General features: G+C 46.4%; 2 protein-coding genes across 2 annotated transcripts; both read right to left on the minus strand.

Moving 5' to 3' along the window:
• Positions 1–6494: 6494 nt before the first annotated feature.
• LOC136356166 (uncharacterized) lies at positions 6495–7231 on the minus strand. Its single transcript, XM_066309747.1, has 2 exons — positions 6878–7231; positions 6495–6533 (listed from the first exon to the last, which is right to left on the minus strand). The coding sequence occupies exons 1-2, from the start codon at positions 7229–7231 to the stop codon at positions 6495–6497; spliced, it is 393 nt and encodes a 130-aa protein (XP_066165844.1).
• Positions 7232–7745: 514 nt separating this feature from the next.
• LOC136356167 (uncharacterized) lies at positions 7746–8303 on the minus strand. Its single transcript, XM_066309748.1, has one exon. The coding sequence runs from the start codon at positions 8301–8303 to the stop codon at positions 7746–7748; it is 558 nt and encodes a 185-aa protein (XP_066165845.1).
• Positions 8304–24527: the final 16224 nt, after the last annotated feature.

Here is a 24527-nt window from a genome sequence, read left to right on the forward strand (position 1 = left end):
CCCCTTTGTGAGTTCAGCGGGGGGCAGCGGGTGAGATTCGAGGGCTTGGTGAGCGAAGCTGTGTGATCTTGAGGGGGTTCAATCCCCCAAAGACAATGAGACAAAAGGGGTTTATACAGGTTTAGGCCACTAAGAAGCGTAATACCCTACTCCTGTGCTTGATTGATTGAGTGTAGAACACAAGTGCTCGGGGTTGCGAGACCCAAGCACCAGTTCGCTCGGAAGTCCCCCCTCTCTCACTGGGCCTGGACCTCCTTTTATACCTCAAGGGGTTACCACATAGGCCCAACAACCTAACTTCGTCGAGAAGTATTACAATCTTTGCATTAAATGCATGTCTTGTTCCTTAACTTGGAAGCCGCATACACGTTGCCTCAGTCGTGGGGCCTACCAAACCATGCCGCCTGACACAGGGGGCGCCCATGTCATTCACCATTTAATGGGTGAAGACTTCCAAGCATCCTCTAAGCTGAAATTCCCCTTCTTCCCTCTTTAAAATTTGGGTTAAATAAATTTTATTCGGGAATTTATTCAGGAATTTCTATTCGGGAATGTCACGCCTTGAAGTTTCCCCCTTCTTCTCTCTTTAAAATTTGGGTTAAATAAATCGTCCGGAGAAATTATTCTAATTAATCTAGATCTAATTACCTAATAAATAAATGCAATTAATAACTAGAAATGGCACTGTGGAATTTTTCTTGGGTTGCACATGTCACAATACATTAACAGGATTTTTAGTGGAATTTTCAGAGCCCTATAAGTAATTTTAACCAATTAAAAATGAGCTAGTGCAATATATTTAATCCTAGGAAAATCCTTTTCCTTTTTCTCTTTTCTTTTCCTTCCTTTTTTCTCTTGGTTTCCTCCTCCCACGCGCCCTCCTTGCTGGGCCGGCCCCCTCCTTCCCTCCCTCTCTCTCTCTCTCGGGCGTCGACAGGTGGGCCCCACCTGTCGGTCATCCCTAACCTCCCGCCGCCCTCGCCCCAGCGGCAACCGCCACTGCCGCCGAAACCACCGCCGCCGCCGTTTCCCGCCCTTCTCCACGCCCCCTCTCCGCCCTCACCTCGCACCCACGTCGCCGCCCCTCCCCCGCATCTCCCGCGCGCGCGCGCCCACAAGTGGTGGGGGATTTGAAATCCCCCAACACCTCCTCTCCCAACGTCACCGGCCAAATAGGGGCCATCCCCGGCCGTTTCCGCCCCTCAAGCGCCCATAAAAATCCTCCCCCGAGCTCTCTCTCTTGTTTGCCCCATTCACCGTCCTCTCCCACACCCCCTACCGTCGTCGCGCTGCGCTCGCCGAGCTCATCTTCGGCCGCCGCCACGCCAAGCCACCGCCGCCGCTAGCTCCGCCGCCGCAAGAGCTACATCAGCCACCGCTCGCTTGCCATGGGCCATCGCCGTACCGCTCCCCCCACGCGTCGCCTCCTACCGCCGCCTCCGGCAGCCGCTAGCCGCCGCTAGGGCCGTCGTATAGCCTCGCCACCGCCGCCTTCGTGATCCCCAGTGCCGGCCGCTCCTCGTCTGCCGCTCAGTCGCCGCAAATCGCTGCCGGAGCCCCTTTTCCCTCGTGTTGCCGATGAGAATTCCCTCCCCTCCGACTCCGGCCGACATTGGCGATCGCCGTGGGCTTCCTCCCTCTATTCCTAACCCCTCTCTTTTTCTCCTAGGGTGTCGTCGCCGCTCGTCGAGCCGTCCGTTCGCCGACCATCGCCGCTGCTTCCATCCTCCGCTCTGGTCGCCGCGCCCCTCCGGTGAGGAGCCCCTCTCCTCCCTCCTTCCCTCTCTCCCACGCGCGCCGCCGCTCTCTGCGCGCTCGTCATCGCCTTCGGCCGCCGCCGCCGTCCTGTGCGCCATCCGCCGCCGCCTCCCGCGCCGCCGTCGCACCCTCATGGCCGGCCGGCGGGCTTTGTGCCGAGCCGAGCCATGCCAAGCCACCGCTCCCGTGGACCGGTTGTGGACCACCCGCGTGGTCCCGGTCCACGATGGACCAGCCGCCTTGTGCCATTGACATGCAGGGCCCGCCTGTCGGCGCTTCTCCCCCCCTTGCTGACGTCAGCCTAGGATTTATTGCGCAATAATTAATTAAAGCCTTTTCTTTATTAGTAAAAACATAATTTATCTTCTAAAATTCATAAGTAATTCATCCGAGCTCCGTTTAAGTCCATTCAAGTCTCAGTAAATTCATAAAAATGCAAAGAATAAATTAAAAATGGTTTTGTTACCTGTTTCAGTAGTCTTATAGCATGTTTTGCTTGTGTGCTTTGTTTGTCGCCTAGTTTTTGGCCGTTTCGTCGATCCGCGGTTTCTCGAAGACGTTGCTGTGGTTTCATCAGTGCGAGAGCAAGGCAAGTCATGCATTACAATTGACCATATTGTACCCAATTTACAAATATCCCGCATTTCTATTAAATGTTGCATTCTTTTACAATGTCATGTGGGATGGGTCCCCTTACTCAGCCATATATTGTTTACCTTATGCCATTGATAACTTGGGTATCAAAATGATTAGATGTTGGTTTAGGAAATGCTTAGCCATGCCTAGTTCAACTAGTACACAAATGGGGATCACATTATTACATAGACTTTGACTATTAGCATAGTTTTGGATTGGTGCCACCGCAATGGTGTTAGTTAATTAAAATACACTGAATGGTGGGCTGTGGGTGCATGGTTTTGCTGGTCGCACACATGGCAATTAAGGAGCGGTTCACGGGAAACCCTGGGAGACTTACCGTGCTTACCACAAGCGGGAGTGGGTAACTGCTTGATCTGAAGTATAGCTCGACCCTTTCCTAGGCACCGGTAGCGAGGGTGGGCGTGATGGAGTTGGGTCGGCTGGGGTGTCCGGTTGTCCAGCTGCCGGATTCATCGCGGTGCAAGAGGATACCGCCCACTGCCCGTTGGGGGTGGGGGTGAAACCTTAGCGTGGTGTGGATGGTTAGGGGAGGGTTATGTGGAGGGTCTTGTCACGATTTTCCCCTTTGCAGTATCATGGTGATACTTCGGGGCATGGCGACATGTGTGGAATCATGTCTTGTGGGTACAGTTGTACACCTCTGGCTAGAGTAAAACTATTCGAATAGCCGTGCCTGCGGTTATGGGCGATCAACCAGATTCACCGTGATTAGTCTCACCCTAGTTTAGCTTAATGAACTGGTGTAGTTCTGGTGGTTGGTTGGGCCTGTTGCAACGTGGTGTAGCGTTGGACAATGATTGGTTAATATTGCTTAATCTACTACAATTGTTTTACTGCTTTCAACTTCTGTTTTTAAAAGCCTGCTTTATTGCAAAAGAACCCTTAGCCTCCTTTAGTTATATCCTGCATCATACCTCCTCGTCCGGTATGACTTGCTGAGTACAGTGGGTAGTACTCCTTCTTGCTCTCTTTTCCCCCACACCAGAGCTGAAAATCTTCCAAGTTGGAGTTGTCTTGTTAGGGTTGGTTTCGTCGTTGCCGTCAAGGGATGCCTGTGGAGTGGAGTCGCCCCGCTGCAGAAGTCAAGCGTCCAAGTTTAGTTCATTTTATCTCTTCCGCTGCATTTGTAATCTTTTCTATTTTTTTGTAAGACGTGGATCTGTATGCCAACAATTGTCGTTTGTGTACCCTGGCTGGTCCTGGACAGGGATTTATAGCACATTCAGCTTAGAAATTCTGGTTCGTGAATTTCTAGGCGAATAGAATTCCAAGCAGAATGTGCATTAAAACCCCCGTCCAGGACCGGCCGGGGTACACAAACGACAAAGTTGACATACAGATCCACGTCTTACAAACATTATAAAAGTCTTACATAAATGCAGCGGAAAATTAAAAGATAACTGGAGTTAAGACTTGACTTGGAACGCAGTGGGAACACCACTCCACAGGCATCCTCGACGGCACGGACGAAACCTACTCGGAGAAACCGCCATCTGACACGTACACAAACTCTGGGGTTTTGGGAAAATAGAGCAAGACTGAGTACAACCACCGTACTCAGCAAGTCATACCGGAATAGAGGGTATAATGCAGGATATAATCAAAGGATAGCTAGAGAGGTTCTTTTGCATAAAGCGAGCATTTATGAACAGTAGTTGAAAGCAGTAAAACAGTTGTATTAATTACCCAATATTATCCATCCACTGTCCAACGCTACACCACGTTGTAACAAGCCCAACCATCCACCTGAACTAATCAATTCCATTAGACTAGACTAGGGTGAGACTAACCACGGTCATGGCTATTCGAATAGTTTTACTCTGATCAGAGGTGTACAACTATACCCACAAGACACAGCCCCACGACACGTTCCTGTGGAACGACATGCCACCACGACATACCAGATAGAGGCTGTGACAGGACCCTTCGCATAACCCCCTCTAACCCAGCACACCACACCTCAGGTTTCACCCCCACTCCTCGCAAGGCAGCAGGCAGTACCCTCTCGTGCCTAGGTGAATCCGGAAGCTGCATAGGCCGTCGCAGGGCCCATCCAAACTCCATCACGCCCACCCTTGCCTAGATGCGTCAGCTAGAGGAAAGCTACACTACAAGCCCAGCCGTTGCCCACGCTGGCTTGTGCAAGTACGAGGAATTCTTCCAGGGTTTCCCGCAAACCGGTCCTTAAGTGCCATGGGTGCGACCATCAAAACCATGCACCCACAGCCCGCCATATGGTATATTTTAATTGACTAACACCAGGACGGTGGCTTTACTCCAACACCAACATTAGAACCTGAAGTCTAAGCATTAATGTGATTCCCCCCCCATTGTGTGCTAGTTGAACTAAGCAAGGCTAAGGAAACCCTAGTCCAATCTCTAGTCATGTTATATCCCAAGCTAACAAAGGAGCATGGTACAAAATAGCATGGCTGTAACAGTAGGTAAACATCGCATAGTAACATTATAAACCAATGTAGTATTTAAAGGAAAACGGTAGAGCATTTGTAATATAGGATCAACATGTTCAAGTGTCAAGCATGACTTGCCTTGCTCTGCTACTGGAGGAACCTCGGCGACTATTTCAAAGTACATCGGAGCGTCGGGAGAGCCGGAATCTAAGCGACATACAAAGCAAACAATACAAACAGGCTATAATACTACCGAAACAGAAATCAAAACCATTTTTAATGGATGCTATGCATTTTTCTTGATTTTCTGAGACTTGAATGGGCTTAAACGGAGCTCGGATGAATTTTCTATGAATTTTAGAAGATTCACTGTGTTTTTACTATAAACAGAAAAATCCTAAATTGATTTATTTCGCAATAATTAAAATCCCAGGGAGAGAGAGGGCAGCGCCGACATGCGGGCCCCACACAGCAGTATCTCGGGGGGGAAGGGGGGTGGTCCACGGTGGACCGGGTCCACGGATCGGGGAAGGAGCGGCTCTGCCTAGATGAATGGAGTACTGAGTCTGATGAGCCTCGGTGAGTATCAGATCTTTCAGCTCTTTGTCATCAGGTACGCACAATCTTTCTCCCAGCCAGATTGTGTCATGCTCATCCTCAAGGAAATCCCGGGCTTTTCCGACCCTCATATTCTTTTTCAGTTCAGCTATTTCAGGATCAATTACTTGAGCTGCTCTGACTTGATCCACGAGCGTAGGCTGTGCCTCTAGAGCAGCCACGAACCCGTGTTCTACGATTCCCAAGTTGAGATGTTCAAACTCCTGCTGCAATTCCTTACACATGCCTTCGGTGCACAAAGCGTTGCAGTAGCTCTTCCTGCTTAACGCATCTGCCACCACGTTGGCTTTGCCCAGATGGTAGTGAATGCTCATGTCATAATCTTTGATTAACTTCAACCATCTTTGCTGTCGGAGATTCAGGTCAGGTTGGGTGAAGATATATTTCAAACTCTTGTGATCCGTATACACTTCACAGTGATTGCCAATCAGGTAATGCCTCCAGATTTTCAAGGCGTGAACCACCGCTGCCAATTCCAGGTCATGTGTTGGATAGTTTCCTTCATGTGGACACAACTGCCGCGAGGCATAAGCGACCACTCTACCCTCTTGCATTAGAACGCATCCAAGCCCGTGACGGGATGCGTCGCAATAGACTTGGAAGTCTTTCGTCTGATCGGGCAGAATCAGAACTGGAGCAGATACTAATTTCTTCTTGAGCTCCTCAAAACTCTTGTCACACTCAGCTGTCCAGTTGAATTTCTCGTCTTTCTTAAGCAACTGAGTCATAGGTCTGGCAATCCTGGAGAAATTTTCAATGAACCGACGGTAATAACCCGCAAGTCCAAGGAAACTCCGAATCTGTGACACTGTCTTAGGTGGGGTCCACTTGGTAACTGACTCCACATTCGATGGATCAACTGCCACACCCTGAGCTGTAATGATGTGACCCAAGAATTTGACCTCTGATAACCAAAAGTCGCATTTGTTGAACTTGGCATAAAGCTGGTGCTCCTTCAACTTCTCGAGTACCTGATGAAGATGTTGCTCATGCTCTTCTTCCGACTTGGAATAGATTAGAATGTCATCAATGAATACCACAACAAACTTATCCAGAAATTCCATGAACACTTTGTTCATCAGGTTCCTGAAGAATGCAGGTGCATTAGTAAGTCCAAAAGACATAACCGTGCACTCATACAACCCATACCAAGTGGTGAAGGCTGTCTTGGGAATATCCTCTTCTCAAATCCTCAAATGGTGGTAGCCTGATCGCAGGTCTATTTTGGAAAACACCTTGGCTCCTTTTAGCTGATCAAACAGATCATCAATCCACAGCAAAGGGTATTTGTTCTTGATTGTGACCTCATTGAGTGTGTGATAATCGACGCACATTCTCTTCGTCTTGTCCTTCTTCTCGACAAAAATGACCGGAGCACCCCAAGGTGAAGTACTTGGTTGAATGTACCCTTTCTGCAGCTGCTCATCAACCTGCTTCTTGACCTCTGCTAGCTCGTTGGCTGCCATTCTGTACGGTCTCTTGTAAATTGGGGCAGTCCCCGGTGCCAAATCAATCCGGAATTCAATCTCTCTCTTGGGTGGCATGGTAGTGAAGTCCTCAAGGAACACCTCTGGATACTCGCAGACTATGGGGATATCTTCCAATTTCCTCGAACTCTTCTCCTCGGTGACCACCGGATTTTCCACCTCAATCTGATTTAAGGAGATTCTCTGCTTCAGTGCGATTGGTGACTTGTACACCACTGTTTCCCCTTTCTCATTGGTCAAGGTGACCATGCGATTCGCACAATCAATGACACCCTTGAACTTGGTCAGCCAATCCATCCTAAGAATGACCTCTAGGTCTTTGGATTCGAGAAGGATGACGTTGGCTAGGAATGGTGATATTTGGATTTCTATTAGCACGAAAGGGCTATAACTGACCGAGGTTGAACTATTTCCCGGGGTATGAACCCTCATTGGTGTACTAAGCTCTTCTTTTCTTAACCCATGCATCCCAACAAACCTCTTGGAAATGAAAGAATGCGTTGCACCCGAATTGAAAAGTACTGTTGCAGGGATTGAGTTAACAGGAAACGTACCCAGTACAACCTACGGACGCGTGGTTAACACGGGCTTGGGCAAACCTTGGCCCGGCACGCCTGGGCTTCGGGCACTTGTCAGCAAAGTGGCCATGCTCGCCACAGTTGAAGCAGGACCATGGCTTTGTCCCAGTCTCCTTCTTGGCTTGGGCTGATGGAGCTGACTGTGCTGGTGCCATTGGTAGGCGCGGAGCTGCACTGCGGTTTGTAATGACCTCCCGGGTGGTTCTGGCTGCCACTAGCGCCCTGGCGGACAATCATGTAGTAGGTCCACCCTGCTGTCTGGGAGTGAAGCGCGGTCGCGGGTGACTTCCTTGGTTGGACCGGAACTTAGCTGCCTTTCTCTTCCTGTCCATTTTGTTTTGCTGATCCTCCTGACGGATGGCCTTGTCAACTAGCTTCTTAAAGTCGGTGTAGTCTCTAGAGATCAGCTGGTTGGTAAGCTCGTCATCCAGGCCGGCTAGGAACTTCTCCTGTTTCTCTGCGCCAGTGCGGACATCCTCCGGTGCATATCGCGCTAGGCGATTGAACTCATGCAGGTACTCAGTTACTGTCCGGTTGCCCTGGTGGAGTGCTCGGAATTCTCTCTTCTTTTGTGCCATGACCCCGTCTGGCACCTGCGCCTTCCTGAAGCTGCGACAGAACTCCGCCCAAGTGACCTCCATACCTGGCGGATGGGTAGCCATGTGATTGTCCCACCAAGCTGACGCGGGACCCTGGAGCTGGTGTGTGGCGAAGGCGACCTTCTCCTGATCATTACACTGTAGAATATTGAGCTTCTTCTCTATGGCATGGAGCCAGTCATTTGCCTCCATGGGGTTGGTGGTGCTAGAGAAGGTGGGTGGCCTGACGCGTAGAAATTCCGGCAGCTTGGACTGAGGGGGAGGGGGACCAAAATGCTGCTGCTGCTGCTCGGCTTGCTATTGCATCCTCTGGTGCATCTGCTGGTGCTGCTGCTGCATCTGCTGCATCATGGCCACCATCATCTGAGTCTGATGGGCCATCACTTGTGCAAGAGTCGGGTTCTCGGGGAGCAGTGGCAGACCATTGCCAGAGGCGTTGTTGGGAAATCCACCATCGGTACGTTCTTCGCCGTTGCTGCCCTCACCTGCTGTGCGGCTGCCGTTCCTGGTGTTGACCATCTGAAGGAAGAGCAGACGGAGGGGGTGGAAAAGAAGAAAAACAGATGCTCAGGAACTAAGCTTTATTATATAGGAATTTAAACTGCAATTGTTCTGATCTGAAATAAAACACTTAAAACATCAAACATATCCTTATTAAGACAGCCACATCATAGGCACATGATGTCAACCGTCGACTGACCCTCAAGCGAACAAACCTAGACACACAAACTAACAGGCGAATAGTAAGCAGTCGATAAACTAAGGGAAAACGAGCCTAATGCTCGGAATGGCTCCTACGGTCGGTGGAGTCGAAGGCGTCCTCCTGCTCGTCGCTAGGTCCCTCTGAGCGGCTGCTGGAGTCTGGCAGATACGTCTCACCGCTGCCCGGCTCTGAGCCACTGGAACTGCTATTGCTGTGGTCGCGGCTGCCACTGGGAGTAGCAGGCAACCAACCTTCGTTGCCACTGGCTGAACCCTTGGCGGCTGACGCTGGAGCAAAGGAGAGAGCAGACGCGCGAGCTGACACTGGAACAGGAGCTGGCACTGGAGCTGGAGCTGCGGGTGCTGCGGGAACTGCGGGAGATGCTGGAGGAGCTGCGGGAGGAGCTGGGTTCCTGGGCGCAAGCTGAATGCGCACGGGAGTAGTCGTAGCCTTGCGGGGCGTGGTGCGGATCCGAACTCCTCCTGGCGCTGGGAGACCCTTCAACTGAGCGTTCTCCTTCTTCAGGCGTGCTATCTCATCCTTCAGAGCTATGATCCTCACAAGCTTCCCATCATTCAAGGCCTTGGATGCCTTGTGCAGGTCAGAGTGCATTCTGTCCATTCCCCTCATCACGGCGCACATGTGGCCGAAGGTGGTGTCGTTCTCGCCGGCTGTAGGGCGGAAGGTGCTGGCATCGTTGCCACTTGCTCGACAAGGGTGGAAGTGGTACGCCGTGTTGCAGAAGATGTAGTTGTGGCGATCGCGGTGCCTCCAGATGCCTCAACCACCATGTTAGCGAGGCAGGTGCCCACATAGCCATGAACCTCCAGACGAACATGGTGGGTAAGCTCGCCACTGAGTGGCGGAACGGTCGAGTACTCCGTCGCGTTGGGGTAGCCCACCACCAGGGTCATGCGAGCCAACTTTGCCACAAAATCGTCCATGCCTATTCCGCGGTGGTTAGGAGGGTGGTCGGCCATCTAGAGAAGACAAAGCGGTAGGATCAATGCATGCTCAAATCCAATTTAAATAAAGCAATAAAGGACTCAATTAAAATGAACAAATGAAAGCAGAATTTTGTGCATAGATCATTTTTGCATGAGAGCGAATAAATAAGACGGACTTACATAGCGACAAAATAATGAGAAATTAGATACATACTAACAATAATAATAAGAGCATAAATACCTTGCAACCCATATCCCTGAGTTAGGACCTAATGCATTCCTCCCATCAAATCCCGACTGACTGTCGAATAAATCTCAAATAATTTTACTAAAACCCTAGACTGACCTAATTTGACAAATCCCACTTAAACGAGCGACCAAGATTTTTCACTTGAACCACAAGAACAAATCCCAATTTTCCCGGAACAAATCCAATTGCAAAGATCATATGCAATGAAAAGGATTCAGAGGGCTCTTAGGTTTCCATTTGGCTTGTCCTACGGTCAAGGTCGGCTCTGATACCAACTTGTCACGCCTAGAAATTCCCGAATAGAATTCCAAGCAGAATGTGCATTAAAACCCCCGTTCAAACATTATAAAAGTCTTACATAAATGCAGCGGAAAATTAAAAGATAACTGGAGCTAAGCCTTGACTTGGACCGCAACGGGAACACCACTCCACAGGCATCCTCGACGACACGGACGAAGCCTACTCCTTGGAGAAACCACCATCTGACACGTACTCAAACTCTGGGGTTTTGGGGAAAATAGAGCAAGACTGAGTACAACCACCGTACTCAGCAAGTCATACCTGAATAGACGGTATGATGCAGGATATAATCAAAGGATAGCTAGAGAGGTTCTTTTGCATAAAGCGAGCATTTATAAACAGTAGTTGAAAGCAGTAAAACAGTTGTATTAATTACCCAATATTATCCATCCACAATCTAACGCAACACCACGTTGCAACAGGCCCAACCATCCACCTGAACTAATCAATTCCATTAGACTAGACTAGGGTGAGACTAATCACGGTGAATCTGGTTGACCACCCATAACCGCGGGCACGGCTATTCGAATAGTTTTACTCTGATCAGAGGTGTACAACTGTACCCACAAGACACAGCCCCACGACAAGTTCCCATGCGCCGACATGCCACCACGACATACCGGATAGAGGCCGCGACAGGACCCTTCGCATAATCCCCTCTAACCAAGCACACCACACCTCAGGTTTCACCCCCACTCCTCGCAAGGCAGCGGGCAGTCCCCTCTCGTGCCTAGGTGAATTCGGAAGCCGCATAGGCCATCGCAGGGCCCATCCAAACTCCATCACGCCCACCCTTGCCTGGATGCGTCAGCTAGAGGAAAGCTACACTACAAGCCCAGCCGTTGCCCACGCTGGCTTGTGGCAAGTACGAGGAATTCTTCCAGGGTTTCCCACGAACCGGTCCTTAAGTGCCATGGGCGCGATCATCAAAACCATGCACCCACAGCCCGCCATATGGTATATTTTAATTGACTAACACCAGGACGGTGGCTTTACTCCAACACCAACACTAGAACCTGAAGTCTAAGCATTAATGTGATTTCCCCCCCCCCCCATTGTGTGCTAGTTGAACTAAGCAAGGCTAAGCAAACCCTAGTCCAATCTCTAGTCATGTTATAACCCAAGCTAACAACGGAGCATATTACAAAATAGCATGGCTATAACAGTAGGTAAACATCCCATAGTAACATTATAAAACACCTATCGACAGGTGGGCTCCACCTGTCGGCGACCCCCGGAGAGAGGAGGGGCTCAGGCGGGCGGCTGGGCCTTGGCCTTCGGCCGTCCCAGCAAGGAGGGGGAGGAGGAAGGGAATGGGCCGGCGGCCCATTCGAAAAAGAAAAAGGGGAAAAAGAAAAAGAAAAGGTAGGAAATGGATTTTCCTAGGATTAAATATTGCTTTTGCTCATTTTTAATTGGTTAAAATTAGTTCTAGAGCTCTGAAAATTCCACTATAATCTTGTTAGCATATTTCGACATGTAGAACTCAAGAAAAATTCCACATGCCAAATCCGATTATTATATGCATTAATTTATTAGGGTTTCTCTCTTGCTTTTACGCTGATATTTTCTTTAGGTGATTTATAAATTCAATTTAGGTTGGGAAAGAACTTCAGGGTGTGACACCCATGTCATTCAACATTTAATGGGTGAAGACTTCTGGGCTCCTATTACACCAGGAAACGGGAGCCTAGCTTTGACTATAGCGGGATGACCGACTCCGGCTGGGATAAGAGGATGAGAACCTCTTACCATCATTATTTGAGGGGACATGTCAGGCTGCACGCCGCCTAACACACGAGCAGCGCACAGGCGCACTACCCAGTCCCATCGGTCATTCGACCGGTCACAGACCGGTTGAGTACACTGCACACCGCATTAAATGCGGCGTGGCGCGACCGCTCGGGTCGCCATAAATGCGGGTAGGTGGGCACCTGTAGGCGGACACCTAACCCACCGTACGTGGTGACCTAGAGAGGGGATCGGGGGAGCCCGACCCCTAGTCACAGGAGGGGATGGTCGCCGCCCGACCTCGGGCTCGATCCCTCCTCGGGGGAGGGCCACGTGGCGCCTGGGCAACCTTCTCCATCTACTCTCGGCCAGGGAGTGGCCGCTGCCCTACCTCGGGCCCGACTCCGCTCGGGGAGGGCCACGTGGCATTGGGGGGCAGCCTCCTCTGACGGAGTGGCTGCCACCCCACCTCGGGCCTGACTCCCCTCGGGGAGTCCCTCTAAACATGATACCACCGGACCCATATCACCGATAGTAGTCATCCATATATCAAATATTTATGTGGATTGGAGATATTTTTGCAAAAAACGGAACCTACATGATGTGAGCATTCCATTTTTGAGGTGATCTAATTCAAGTTTTACACTTCGCATTTGAGTCCCTGTAATATTCATATTTACATTTGAGTCCTTCGAGGCCAGTGGTTCAGTTCTTGTTGAAAAAAAAGTAAAAAAAAAGATAGAAAAGGCAGAAAGGTGCAAAAAAAAAGAAAGAAAAAAATGCCGCACCTAACAAAAAGAAAAAAAAGGCAGAAAGGTGCTTAAAAAAAGCTGCACCAAGAAAGAAAAAAAAATCATTCATCCTTTGAGTATGTTTTGAGAGTGCAGATTTGTGCATTGATTCATATCTAGTCCTTAGTGTTGTCGGGTGCTTGCTTGAGCTAGAGTTGAGTCTAGGCTAGGCCAGCACATTGACTAGTACTTTGAACTATTATTCAACTTTGCATTTTCTAATTAGCACAATTGCGTCCCTTTGCTACTATATATTGTGCCTCCCAAGGTTCACATAAATACTTCTGGTCAGCGCCGCTTTGATCCTTGCAATCGCCACATCACGTCCTTCAAGGTGTCATGAACTAGCCACCAGTTGTTCCATCCTTAGCTTTGCTGGTAAGACACTTGTAAGAGCTTGGTAAGGTGCTCCATTTGGCTGAGTTGTTGAGGAGCACCACTACACCGCGTAGTAGATTATTAGGCATAACCTTCATTGTTTGCGGTTGTTTTTGTGTTTGCAATAACAGGTATGAGTGGCGCTCAAAATCAGTGATACCAACAAGGTGCACGTGCTGACAGTACTTTGGTGCAACAAGTGCTAAGTTCTCAAATGGAGAAAGCGGAGCAATGGCAGTACCATGAATTATTTGAAACAAAGTTTGTGGTTAAGGATAGAGCATGTCGTACTATAAACGATAGTGAGAGTTGCAATAACTTTGTGAGTTCAGATTTGGTTGAGAAACTTGAGTTGCCTACACAACTGCATTCTCATCCATATTATATCAAATGGTTCAACTCTTGTGGTAAGTTCAAGGTAAATAGAATTGTGAGAATAAACTTTTCGATTGGAAATTACCATAATACTGGCAATTTTGATCTTGTTCCTATGCAAGCATGTTCTTTGTTGTTTGGTCAACCATGGGTATATACTAATAATGGATCGCATAATTTTGTTGCTAATACATACACTTTTAGACATAATGGTCGGAAAATGAAATTGGTACCCATGAGTTTTACTGAAATTTTCAAAGATAGTATTGAAAGGACGAAAAATAGAATCGATGAGATTTTCAGAGATACCAGGAAACATAATATTGCGATGTCTTCAACTAAGTCTGAGTTATTACAAAATGAATGTAATGTTGTGCGTATTGTTTTGGATACTAATGTTTTGCAAGCATCTGAGAATAACGAAGGTAATGAGAAAGAGAAGAAAGACGAAGAGGAAAAAGACCTATCTATAGCTCCATGCATGCTTGAAGAATGTTCAATTGACCAAGCGCCGATAATTTCTGAAGATGAGAAAAAAGGTAAAGATAATGGTGCTACAACTACTCAAGGTATGCATAGTTATGATGTGCCAACTATGTCTACTACTTATACTACGTTAGAGCAACCCATAGTGGAAACAATTGTTGAAATACCTTTGTCACAAAACAAATTGCTTGATGTCTCTTGTTATAAAGAATAGTTGTGCGATGCTTCACTTATATCGATGCCACAACTAGTGAATGAACATGTTAGTTCTATAGTTGAGCCACCATGTGTTGAGTTTAAACATGTTATTCACATTGCTAGCGAGAATGAAGAGCTTAAATTGCTATCTTCTTTAAATACTTGGGGTTATATTCAATTTGATGATCTTTGTCCACTCAACTGTTTAGAGAAAAAAACTATTTGCTAGATTGGAATTGCCATGCCCTTCTGATGTGATTTTTCATATTATTGGCAATTATGATAGTAAAGGAGAATATAATGTGCATCAAGTATATATTTGTTCAAATTTGACTATACCTCCTTTTCATGATGAAATGTATTGTCTAGAGGACCGCATGCATATAAGTAATCATCTATCTAGTTCCTCTAGTTGTTTAAATGAGTTACAGGTTGGTTTGCAAGAAGGGGAGTGTTGTGGTTTTTTGACTACATAGATTTTAGGATCCAATCATATTGCCACCAAGAAATGTTCCGCACAGGATGTTGTGATAGATAAAGATAAGTACAATACGCTCTATGACAAGGTGAAACCGAGGACGGTTTCCAATCAAGAAGGGGAGGATGATGAGGACATAACTAGCTCGGATATAACCATGACTACTTTATGTATTAATCAAATAAAGGTGCATATGTTCTACATTAGATTTACTTGTCATATATTTGAACAAACGTTGCTACACAATGAGTTTTATGTGTTTTCGTTTGCAGAGGTACTTTCTTGGGCGAAGGAAAAGAGACCGAGCGTAACTAATGCATGGATGACTAAAGAAGTTGATTGGGGACCAAACCAATACCTTCTCCAAGTCTACTTCTACCTCAGCACGTCACTTTTGGCCCATAGAAGACAAGAGATCAAGTTGTACACGTTATGGATTCGGATTCGGATTCAAGTTGTACACTAACAGCATCAACTTCAAACGGACCTAGCCGCCGTTCTAGAAGGAATTTCGGGGCCCATGAGTACTTTTTGGAAAGCTTATGGAGTCTAATTTCAGATGGATTTGGTTCCACGTCAAAATTCCTACCGAGCTGCCAGGAAACTGCAAAACAAGCCACTTATCTCATCCAGTCCGAATCTGATTTGCATTTTGGGCCTTGTAATTGTGTCGTGGGCTTAGCCCAAGGGGGTGTGCGCCCTAGGGCAACCCTAGGACGTCCTTAATCATATTTATTCTGTAGCCGTTCTCGTTTAGAGTCGGGTTTTGCTTATATTATTCTGTCAAGAACAGTTTCACCGCGAGATCGGTTTGTGTAACCCCAAATTCGAGTGCTTAATCATTCATATGCAATTTGGTTGCAATCTATCTTGTTCTTGCTTGTGTTATTCGATTCGCATGCAGGGATTAGCCTTCTCGGCGAGGTCAACCGGGTTTCGGCACGGTTGATAACCAGAGGAGACGTGGTGCTGCGATTGCGGGGCTCAGTAGCGTGTTCGTTCAGAAGCCGGATCGAGTTGTGTCGGGACTCCGCCCAAATCGACTGTTTATCAATACCTATCGGAAGATCGGGATCTAACATCCCTCATTACCTTTTCCAAGTAAAACTAGGGAAACCAAAATGGATACAATCAGAGTAATCCTTGTCGTTTTCATGTAGAACTCTATTTATCTTACCTTATCCGGAATTCCTTCTATACCCGAAGGTTGTTTCCATATAAAACATGGTATGTGCTGGGTCCTGCCGAGATTTAGTCAACTACTATTAGGTATGTAGTATCCATAACCCTGACAGTTGGAGACTCCATATCACTGCAAAGCATTAGGTGTCCTGATAGTGACTGTCTTCTTGTTGAAAATGTTGTCAACACGATTTTTGGTGACTCCATTAGGGATCGACTACACCGACATCATGACCAAGCACGAGGTAGCCTGAAGCAACATCATATCCTTCACCATGGAGGTTATCTCTAAGGATGTGATTTTGTTAACATACAAGAAGACCCGCCAAGGTGTTTTTGAAAACACTGGTTCTCTTCCCCGAATCATCTTCGATGAGGTAAATTGCGATGATGTTGCTCTCCCTATTTAAAAGCTCGTAGTGAGTACTATAGATGAAACTATCAGTGCTACTTTTAATAATAAACTTGAGGCTGTTCTGAGTTCCTTTTTTTTATTGGAGGGTTGAATCTGTTATGGATACCAAAATCGGCTCTCTTACGGCCGGTTTGTCATCATTTAGTTCTATTCTAAGTAGTAGCCAAGCCCTTGTTCATCACAACAAAACCGATAGAGTGGCTGCGCAATATGTCGGGAGTGAGGCAAGCCCTAGCTCTGTAGCCAGTTAGACTGGCCATCTTGCTTCTGGTCAGACCGGGCTCCAAGCTGGTCTGACTCTGCCGCCTGCCACTAGTCGGATCGGCCATGCCCGGTCCGACTGCACCTTTGGCCTTCGGTCCAATCGGGTCCTGGGTCGGTCGAACTGGTGCAATTGTCCCTGTGCATAAAGTTGATCCAGTACCTAATCCGCCAATACCCCCTTTGTTTATGCTAATCCACCTATTCCTCCATTTGTTCCTAATATGTACAATGATCATAATCATGTTTATGGTGTGTATCCACAAGATATTTGATATGGCAAATATAATCATATTGTGTCGTCACTCCCTCTTAGGCCACAAAATACACAACCAAGGCATGAGAATATGGAAGAACATGTGAGGAATATAATTAGAGAAGCACTCGGAATTGAGCCAAGGAATCGGGCTAAGGTTTACCAAAAGCCATATCCCTATCATTTCGACAATATCCCATATCCTCATAGTTTTAGAGTTCCTAAGTTTACTAAGATCAATGGTGACAATAGTAGAACTACATGGGAACATATAGGCCAATTCTTAGCACAATGTGGAGAAGCTAGTGTTAATATTTATTAACGACATTACTAGAAATATAATTCCCAGCGATGACGCCCGAAATATTACTCGTTATTCTTTACGGTTACAGATATAATACACAAGCGCACGGATATACCGCTATAACATTTCACCTGGAAATATTTCCAAGGTATCGTATTTATTTAATCTCAAAGGAAGATATGATAAGAGATTACTATGCTAATAATTTATGTCACTTATATAGATCAAAGCCTAATGTAGGGGTTAATCATTTCATGGATAAGAATGGGTTGACATAGAAGGAACTAACCATAATACTCTCACTAAAATAATAATCTAAGCTATATGGAGAAAGAATAAGAAAAGCAGCATTTATGTTCTTCTAGTATATAGTCATTTTAGCATACACTTGCTATTGTACAGCCAACACCCTAACTATGCACTCCTGGTATATTGAGAAACCACCGCTGATTGCCGAGTTCCTTACGACAATCCATCATGGCCATCCAACCGGTAATAGATACGGAGGAGTACCCACATCATGAAAATCTCTTAGCCCAATATACACACGTGGAGGAATACACGTACTGAGCTATCACCATTAGCGGCCTACCTCTACAGATCCGTTGCATATAGCACCATTTAATGGTGTCTAATAATCTAAGCACCGTGCTTATATTACTAAATACTATTGTACACTCTGCAGATGGCATAGAGCAATCAAATTATTCAACACCAAACCAATACCATTGCATATCTCTAGTAAGCTAGTTACATAATTATTACGATACAAATATGAACTAAAGTCGGCACTCAAAAAATTATATAAGTGAAGTAAAGTATCAAAACTATATAAAGAAAAATATTTCATTACTGAATAAAGTCTTACAAGAGAGAGATGAGCTACTAGAGCCATACTCGAAATCTCCAGAAGGCATGAAGAACTAATAGAACTATTCTAATTCTATTCGACTAGCAGTGGAACAAAAATAAACTAGAGAGCTTCTTAATTGATCCTCCTTGGTGAGTGTTGAAATGGAGAGGGAGAGGTCCTTAAATAGCCTTCCAATGACGGTTATGGCAGTTGGAATTATCGGAAATGCCCCGCAACCATCATTGAGAAGCAATCCTGGACATCTACGTGGAAGGCTGGGATGAGAGGGCTTGATGACCCCATCTCCTAGCCAATCCTGATAAGGACATCAACACCATCGATACATCCACGTCCCTACAAGTACAACTTGATGGTCCTATAACCCGCACTCGTGCACGTCAACTCAACTATCAGGTAAGTTCTTTCTTGAGTTCATGTTCCTCTTCTTTATACCCCGGAGGCGCGTGCACTCTTGTTTTACTCAGGAATGATGGAGAGGATCCAAAGGGGAGAGGATTCGCGCGGGGGTGGATTTGGACTGCATGACAGCGCCAACTTCTAAGGGCCGCCACGAGTTCAAGCGAACTCTAATTTGGGTGCGCAAGTACTTCATGGAAAGGTTATAAAGTCTACATTCAAATGGATCTAGCCACATGTTCATATCTGTTCTTGAGCGGCCTCTGTTGTTGTTTTACTCCCGACTGTTTTCTGTCCATGATGCTGCATCACCTGTTTTGGCCCAATGGGCTGTGTATTAAGTTGGGGCCATTAGGGGCGCGTCCTAGGGTTGGAGCACAACCCTGTGGTCGTTCTTCCCCTCTTCTTATACCTCTAGTCGCCGCCAAGAACACTCGGGTTTTGATGATAGAGTTAGCTACTTGCTACCGTCTCGCATCGCGCATGTTGGCTAAATCGCTCGTCTGCCTATAATCGGAACCCCGCCATATTGTGTTTTTGATAGTGAAAATTTCATATTCATCTGGCAATTCAGTGCTTGTTCTACTTGTTCTTGCTTGTTCTTCGATTGCTTATGGGACAAGTGCCCTCATGGCCAGGTTGACGCGCACCACAAGTTTGCGGCGACCATTGGAGACGGTGTATCGGTTGCTAAGGTGTAGTGTCTTTGGACGGTTATAGTCGGGCCGTGAACGTCGTCTTTATCCAATCGAGTTATCCCCTACCTCTCACCGAAAGATCGGGCACAAACCCTAGCGGGTTCACATAAGGTGGTATCAAAGCGTGGTTGATCAGTGAGAGATTTTACCCTTCCCTTCGTTATTAATTTTTTTTCCTAAAGTCCTGAAAAAGCCAAAAAAATAGTACATTAGTTTTCCATGATCCTATAAACCCTTGAGCCTTTTTGGTACTACTGCTTAGTTAAAGCTTGTTGAGTTTTCGATTGCATCGGTTGTGTTAATTTGCTAGACTTAGTGTGTAGGCGATTGGAGTTTCGAGTTCTTGCCACCGCATATCGCCATCCTCATCACTTTTGCCATCCATCACCACCATCACAGTCACCCACCAAATCACTTTCCATTTATGTTTGATTTGTGGCCGATAGCGTTTGTGAGTTGCCTTTGATCCTGCCGCCACTAGAAAGGAAATAGAACCCTGATTCGAGTGACATTCCTTAAAAGTCATACAATATATCCATGGACATCTATAGAAAATGTTACATCCGATTGCAAAATTTAAAATCACCAAATTCCGCTTGCAAAATTCTATTTTCATGGCGAGAAGCTTCAGGACCTATTCGGATAGAACCTTGGAAAAAAATTTTGTATGCTTCATATTGTGTCTGTTTGAGCTAAGATTTTCTGTGCTTGGTTCTAGTGTGCTCCTGGTTGTGAAAATAAAATAAAATAAAATAAAATAAAAATAAAAAAAGTCGCATCTCTCTCCTCAGCACTAGAGAGAGAAAGCAAAAAAAAGGAGCCGACTTGTAAACACACCCCACCATTCCCCTTTGTCACCACCTTCCACCGTTCCGTGTTATCACCACCTTTTTCTTGTTATCGTTGCTGTTTGCGTTTGTGTTTTGTGGCATCCTTTGTGGTTAGGCTCGCTGTCACGACCGGAAATAACCCAACGGGCGTTCCTTACGTGCGTGCATAATAATTCAGAGTTTAACAAGCGGAAGCATAATTAATTAATTTATTACATGGGCGGCGAAGGCCCAGCACACACAAAGACAAACGGGAAACAGCGGAAGACTAGGGCGACGACCACAGGCGCTTGACGGCAGGCACGAGCTAGACACCAAAGCCTTCATCTTCCAGGAACTCCTCTTCTGAGGTTGGGAAAAATTGAGCAAGACTGAGTACAACCACCGTACTCAACAAGACACACCCACAAGTGCAGAATAAATGCAAGGGAGTACAAGGGAGTTATAATATAAAGGGTTAGGGTTTGCAATAAACAGCATTAAAAGTCACTTAGTTGCTCAAAGCTATTTTGTAAACACGGTCCTAGGGCTATACAATATTATTAATCAAGGCCGTGAACCCACACGAACCTGCCTTAACCCAAGGCCTACGATGATTCAGACCGAACTGGCAACCCGACCCTGGGTCCCAGCTCGTCCCAAGCCAACCCAGGCCAACCATTCCACATTTTAGTTGTTAAGCAGGTTTTAAGAATTAAAACATTAACTTGGGTACATTGCTCGGCTTGCCCATAACCGAGGGCGCGGCTATTCGAATAGATTATACTCTGATCAGAGGTGTACATCTTTACCCACAAGACACATCTTCCTCACGTGTAACCACGTGCCACATACCACCACGGTATACGGACGGAAGACGTGACATAGTTTCCAACCCATCCTAGCCATAGACAAGAGTACCGACCCAACCCCACCTACGGCCGGAACCTCCGGGACAGGTAGGCAGGACTGAGCCCCTAGCAGCAGGACACCGGCCCTGTGCCATGACATCTCGACTACCGGGCCGCAGCTCGTGTAGCCTTCATTTGCCCTAGAGATGTCCATCGACCCCCGACTTCGTCCATCTCCATCCGTGTACTTTTGTTTATAACCAGACTAAGCCACAAACTAAGCCTTACCCACTAGACATGTGGAAGTACGGTAGTGCTTTGCAACAGAGGCCCGAAGACCGGTCCTTATATGGCCGAGGTGCTACTATCAAAACCATGCACCTTGAGCCCAGCCTAAAACCATTTTGAGGATTTTGAATAGAGGGGGAGGTGTGAATCCAATTCCACAATAATCCAACAATTCCATAGTGTCCAGGTGATGAGAATATCCCCAAGGTCTAGAGTTGTAAAACCACCTAATGTTGCCTAATTAACCAGCGAAGCATCTACCTAAAATCATACTAGTGGTACCATGAGTAGAGTGTCCACTAGTTGGGGTTTTGTTTAATCTAGGGTGAACAAGGTAATAATATCAATAACAATAATAATAAGGTCATAACAAAGGTAAATAGGCATGGCTAAATAAAATAGTGATAACGCGGGAATTTAAATAAAGCGGTAATGCAATAATTTAAATCAAAATAATTTTATAAACTGGGATTTAATATGTTCAAGGATGATGTGACTTGCCTTGCTCGCTTTCCCAAACGTCGGCTTCAACCTCCACGAAGAGCGGATCTTCCGAAGCTGCAGCGTCTACACGACCAACGGAAAAGAAAAGGCTTTTACTCTAATAAACTCCATATAACAAGCAGGAACAAAGCATAAAAATGGGTTCTTGACTTCTTAAGGAAAAATTAGAGACTTGAACAGTCCAATTCCGAGTTCAAATGGCCAAGTTATGGTCATTTGAAGTTTATATGCTCTTTAAATGAATATTTGCGAATTTCTTCATTTAAATAGAGCCGGGTCGAGAGAGGGTGGCCGGGGAAGGGAGGAAACCGGCGCGGGAGGTCCGGCCGCCATCAATGGCGCCGGCGAGATTTGCGGGGGCAAATCCGCCCGTTTGAACGCGAGAGAGAGAGAGAGAAAAATGGGGGGAAAGGGAGAGGGGATCACAGGGAGTGATTTCCCCCTCTTTATTGCACGCAGAGACGGCGGGAGGCGGCGGGATTCGCGGCGGCGGCAGCGCTAGGGCGCGGGCGAGGCGGCGGGAGCGGCGGGAGGAAGGGGATGACGGGTGGGCCCCACCCGTCAGCGAGGGTGGCGGGCGGGCCCGCCCGTCAGTGGCGCGCGCGCGGGGAGAGGCCGGATGGGCCGTGGGTCGAGGAGAGGGAGGGGGAGGGAGATGGGCCGAGCCGGCCCAAGAAGGAGAGGGAGGGAAAGGGGACTTTTTAGAGTTTTTCTTTTTATAAAACCATTTTAACTTTGTTTATTTCTTAATAATTATTATTTGTGCTCTGAAAATTCCACTAAAATTTATTTACGCATTTTAGGCTTTTAGGAAATATACAAAAATCCTCCAAGCCTTATTTGACTTTTAACTTTGCACATTTTAATTGTTGGAGGCTTTCACACGGATTTTAATTATTCTAGGCATAATTTAGAGGATGTATTTTAGAGTCGTTTTGGGACGTGACACTCGCGTCTCTACTTCGACTAGCCTAGGACAAACACTGTACACTATACCCTTGAGCGGTTGCTAACTTGTGGGTTGCCGTCCCCTCTTGTGGGCAAGGTAAGAGTTGGAAAGAGCTTGTGAGACAGGCTGCGAGTGAACTGAGAGTGAGCGTCTTGCAAATGCTACATCCTAATAGTTGTAGGGCTTATATTACATCATCTATTGTTTTGTTGTCCTTGTTTTCTAAACCATGGCAGGTCTAGAGGATAAAGACGAGGAGGGTGCATCTCATTAACCACACACCAAAGGCATCATCCAATATTTTACAAGGCAAGTGAAGCAGCACACAGAAAAGACTTGATACAAATTTGTAGGTGACAAACAAGAAGATTGGACAATTGGAGTCCATGCAGATCGCCACCAACACCAAGCTTACATGGTTGATGGTCGTTATCGATCAGTTTCGACCATCAATATTACCAAAATAGAGGAGAACTATTATCAGGTATACTAATCTTTTGCAGAGAATGACCATAAAGTGGAGGAGAATCGACATCAACACAAACGATAAATCAATCGGGCGATGTCGAGAATCAGACTTATGTATGAATGGGCCAAGAAATCAGAATTGACACAACAAACTGGGCCAAAATTCACAAGTCTACATAAAGGAGCAATAGAGGAGGCTACCAGCCGAAAGGTGGGCTGGTTGGGCCGGCCCCTGGTTTGGCCGAACTAGGGGGTTCGGCCGAACCTCCCGTGGCACCGATGGATGCAGGGTTTGGATGGACGGCTGGGATTGATCCCCAATGATGGTTGGAGGGTATTACCGACCATTCCAACCATCACAACCGTCATTACCTGCCTATAAAAGGAGCTCCTCTTCTCACTTCACACACACACCTCAAGCAAAGCTCTCTCATATTCTCTCAAGTTTAGTTTAGTAGTATCAAGCTAGTGGAATAGGAATATAGTAGAAATCGGGAGTCCGGAAGCCTTCGGAAGAGTTTGGATATGGCTCTAGTAGCTTTCCTTTACTCTTTTGTAAGCTTTGTACTTTTATTAGAATACTCTTCTTTATACATTTATGGTATTGAAATACTTTCCGAGCATATGAATGCCTACTTTACATTATGTTCATGTTATACTGAATATGCTGCTAGCTTATTTGGGAGATGCTTTGGTGTAGGTATATTATTTGCTTGTGCAATTACTCTATGTCATGACGATGATATTAGAGTAGTATCTGGTAGTTTAGACATGGTGTCTAGATTACGGGATATCATTATTTGGGGTTATATGCTGTGGATGAGAGGTGGGCCGCTGATGGTGACAGCTCAGTACGGGTATTCCTCAGCGCGTGTATATAGTTCTAACTTAATTCCCTGGGGAGGGTGCTCCTCCGTATTTAGCCTCGGTTGTATGGTCATGACGAGCTATCGTAAGAAACTCGGTAGTCAGGGGTGGCTTCTCGAAGTACCAGGAGGGCATCGGATAGAGGGTATTAGCTGGTATGTCGGTTAACTAGAATGTATGTATACTATGTATATTAGAAGTATTGGAATAGATTGTCTTTCTCTTTTTTTTCTATTTAGCTTAGATATTATATTATGAGAATGAGTAGCTACTTGTGTGTCACTCTACCCTGGAATATCTTAACCCCTACTTAGGATATGATTATCACAAGTAATATATAAATTATTAGTCAAGTTCTCTCTACATGATCTTACCACGGGATAAAATAAATACGATACCCTTGGAATACTCTTAGGTTAAATGCTATAATGGTATATCCGTGCGCTTGCGGATGACTCTATAACCATAATATACCAGGAGTATTTCTGCGCCATTGCTGGGAATTATATTTCTAGTAATGTTGTTAAGAAATACCAACAGAGGCAATGGTGGGCGTAATGAAGATGACATTGACGGAGAGTACGTCGAGGATAATTTGGAGGATGAATATATTGCTGACACTGAACAAGATGATCGAGATGCTCGTGATCGACGACG

Source organism: Oryza sativa, chromosome 4 (assembly GCF_034140825.1).
Source record: "Oryza sativa Japonica Group chromosome 4, ASM3414082v1".
Lineage (NCBI taxonomy): Eukaryota > Viridiplantae > Streptophyta > Magnoliopsida > Poales > Poaceae > Oryza > Oryza sativa.

Bases quoted from the DNA above. Each gene is read 5' to 3' on its own strand.
- LOC136356166 (XM_066309747.1), bottom strand. From the start codon at position 7,231: ATGGATTGGCTGACCAAGTTCAAGGGTGTCATTGATTGTGCGAATCGC. The intron at 6,534-6,877 runs GTTGATGAGCAG...TGCATTCTTCAG, and splicing joins TAGCAGAGGTCAAGAAGCAG to GAACCTGATGAACAAAGTGT.
- LOC136356167 (XM_066309748.1), bottom strand. From the start codon at position 8,303: ATGGAGGCAAATGACTGGCTCCATGCCATAGAGAAGAAGCTCAATATT.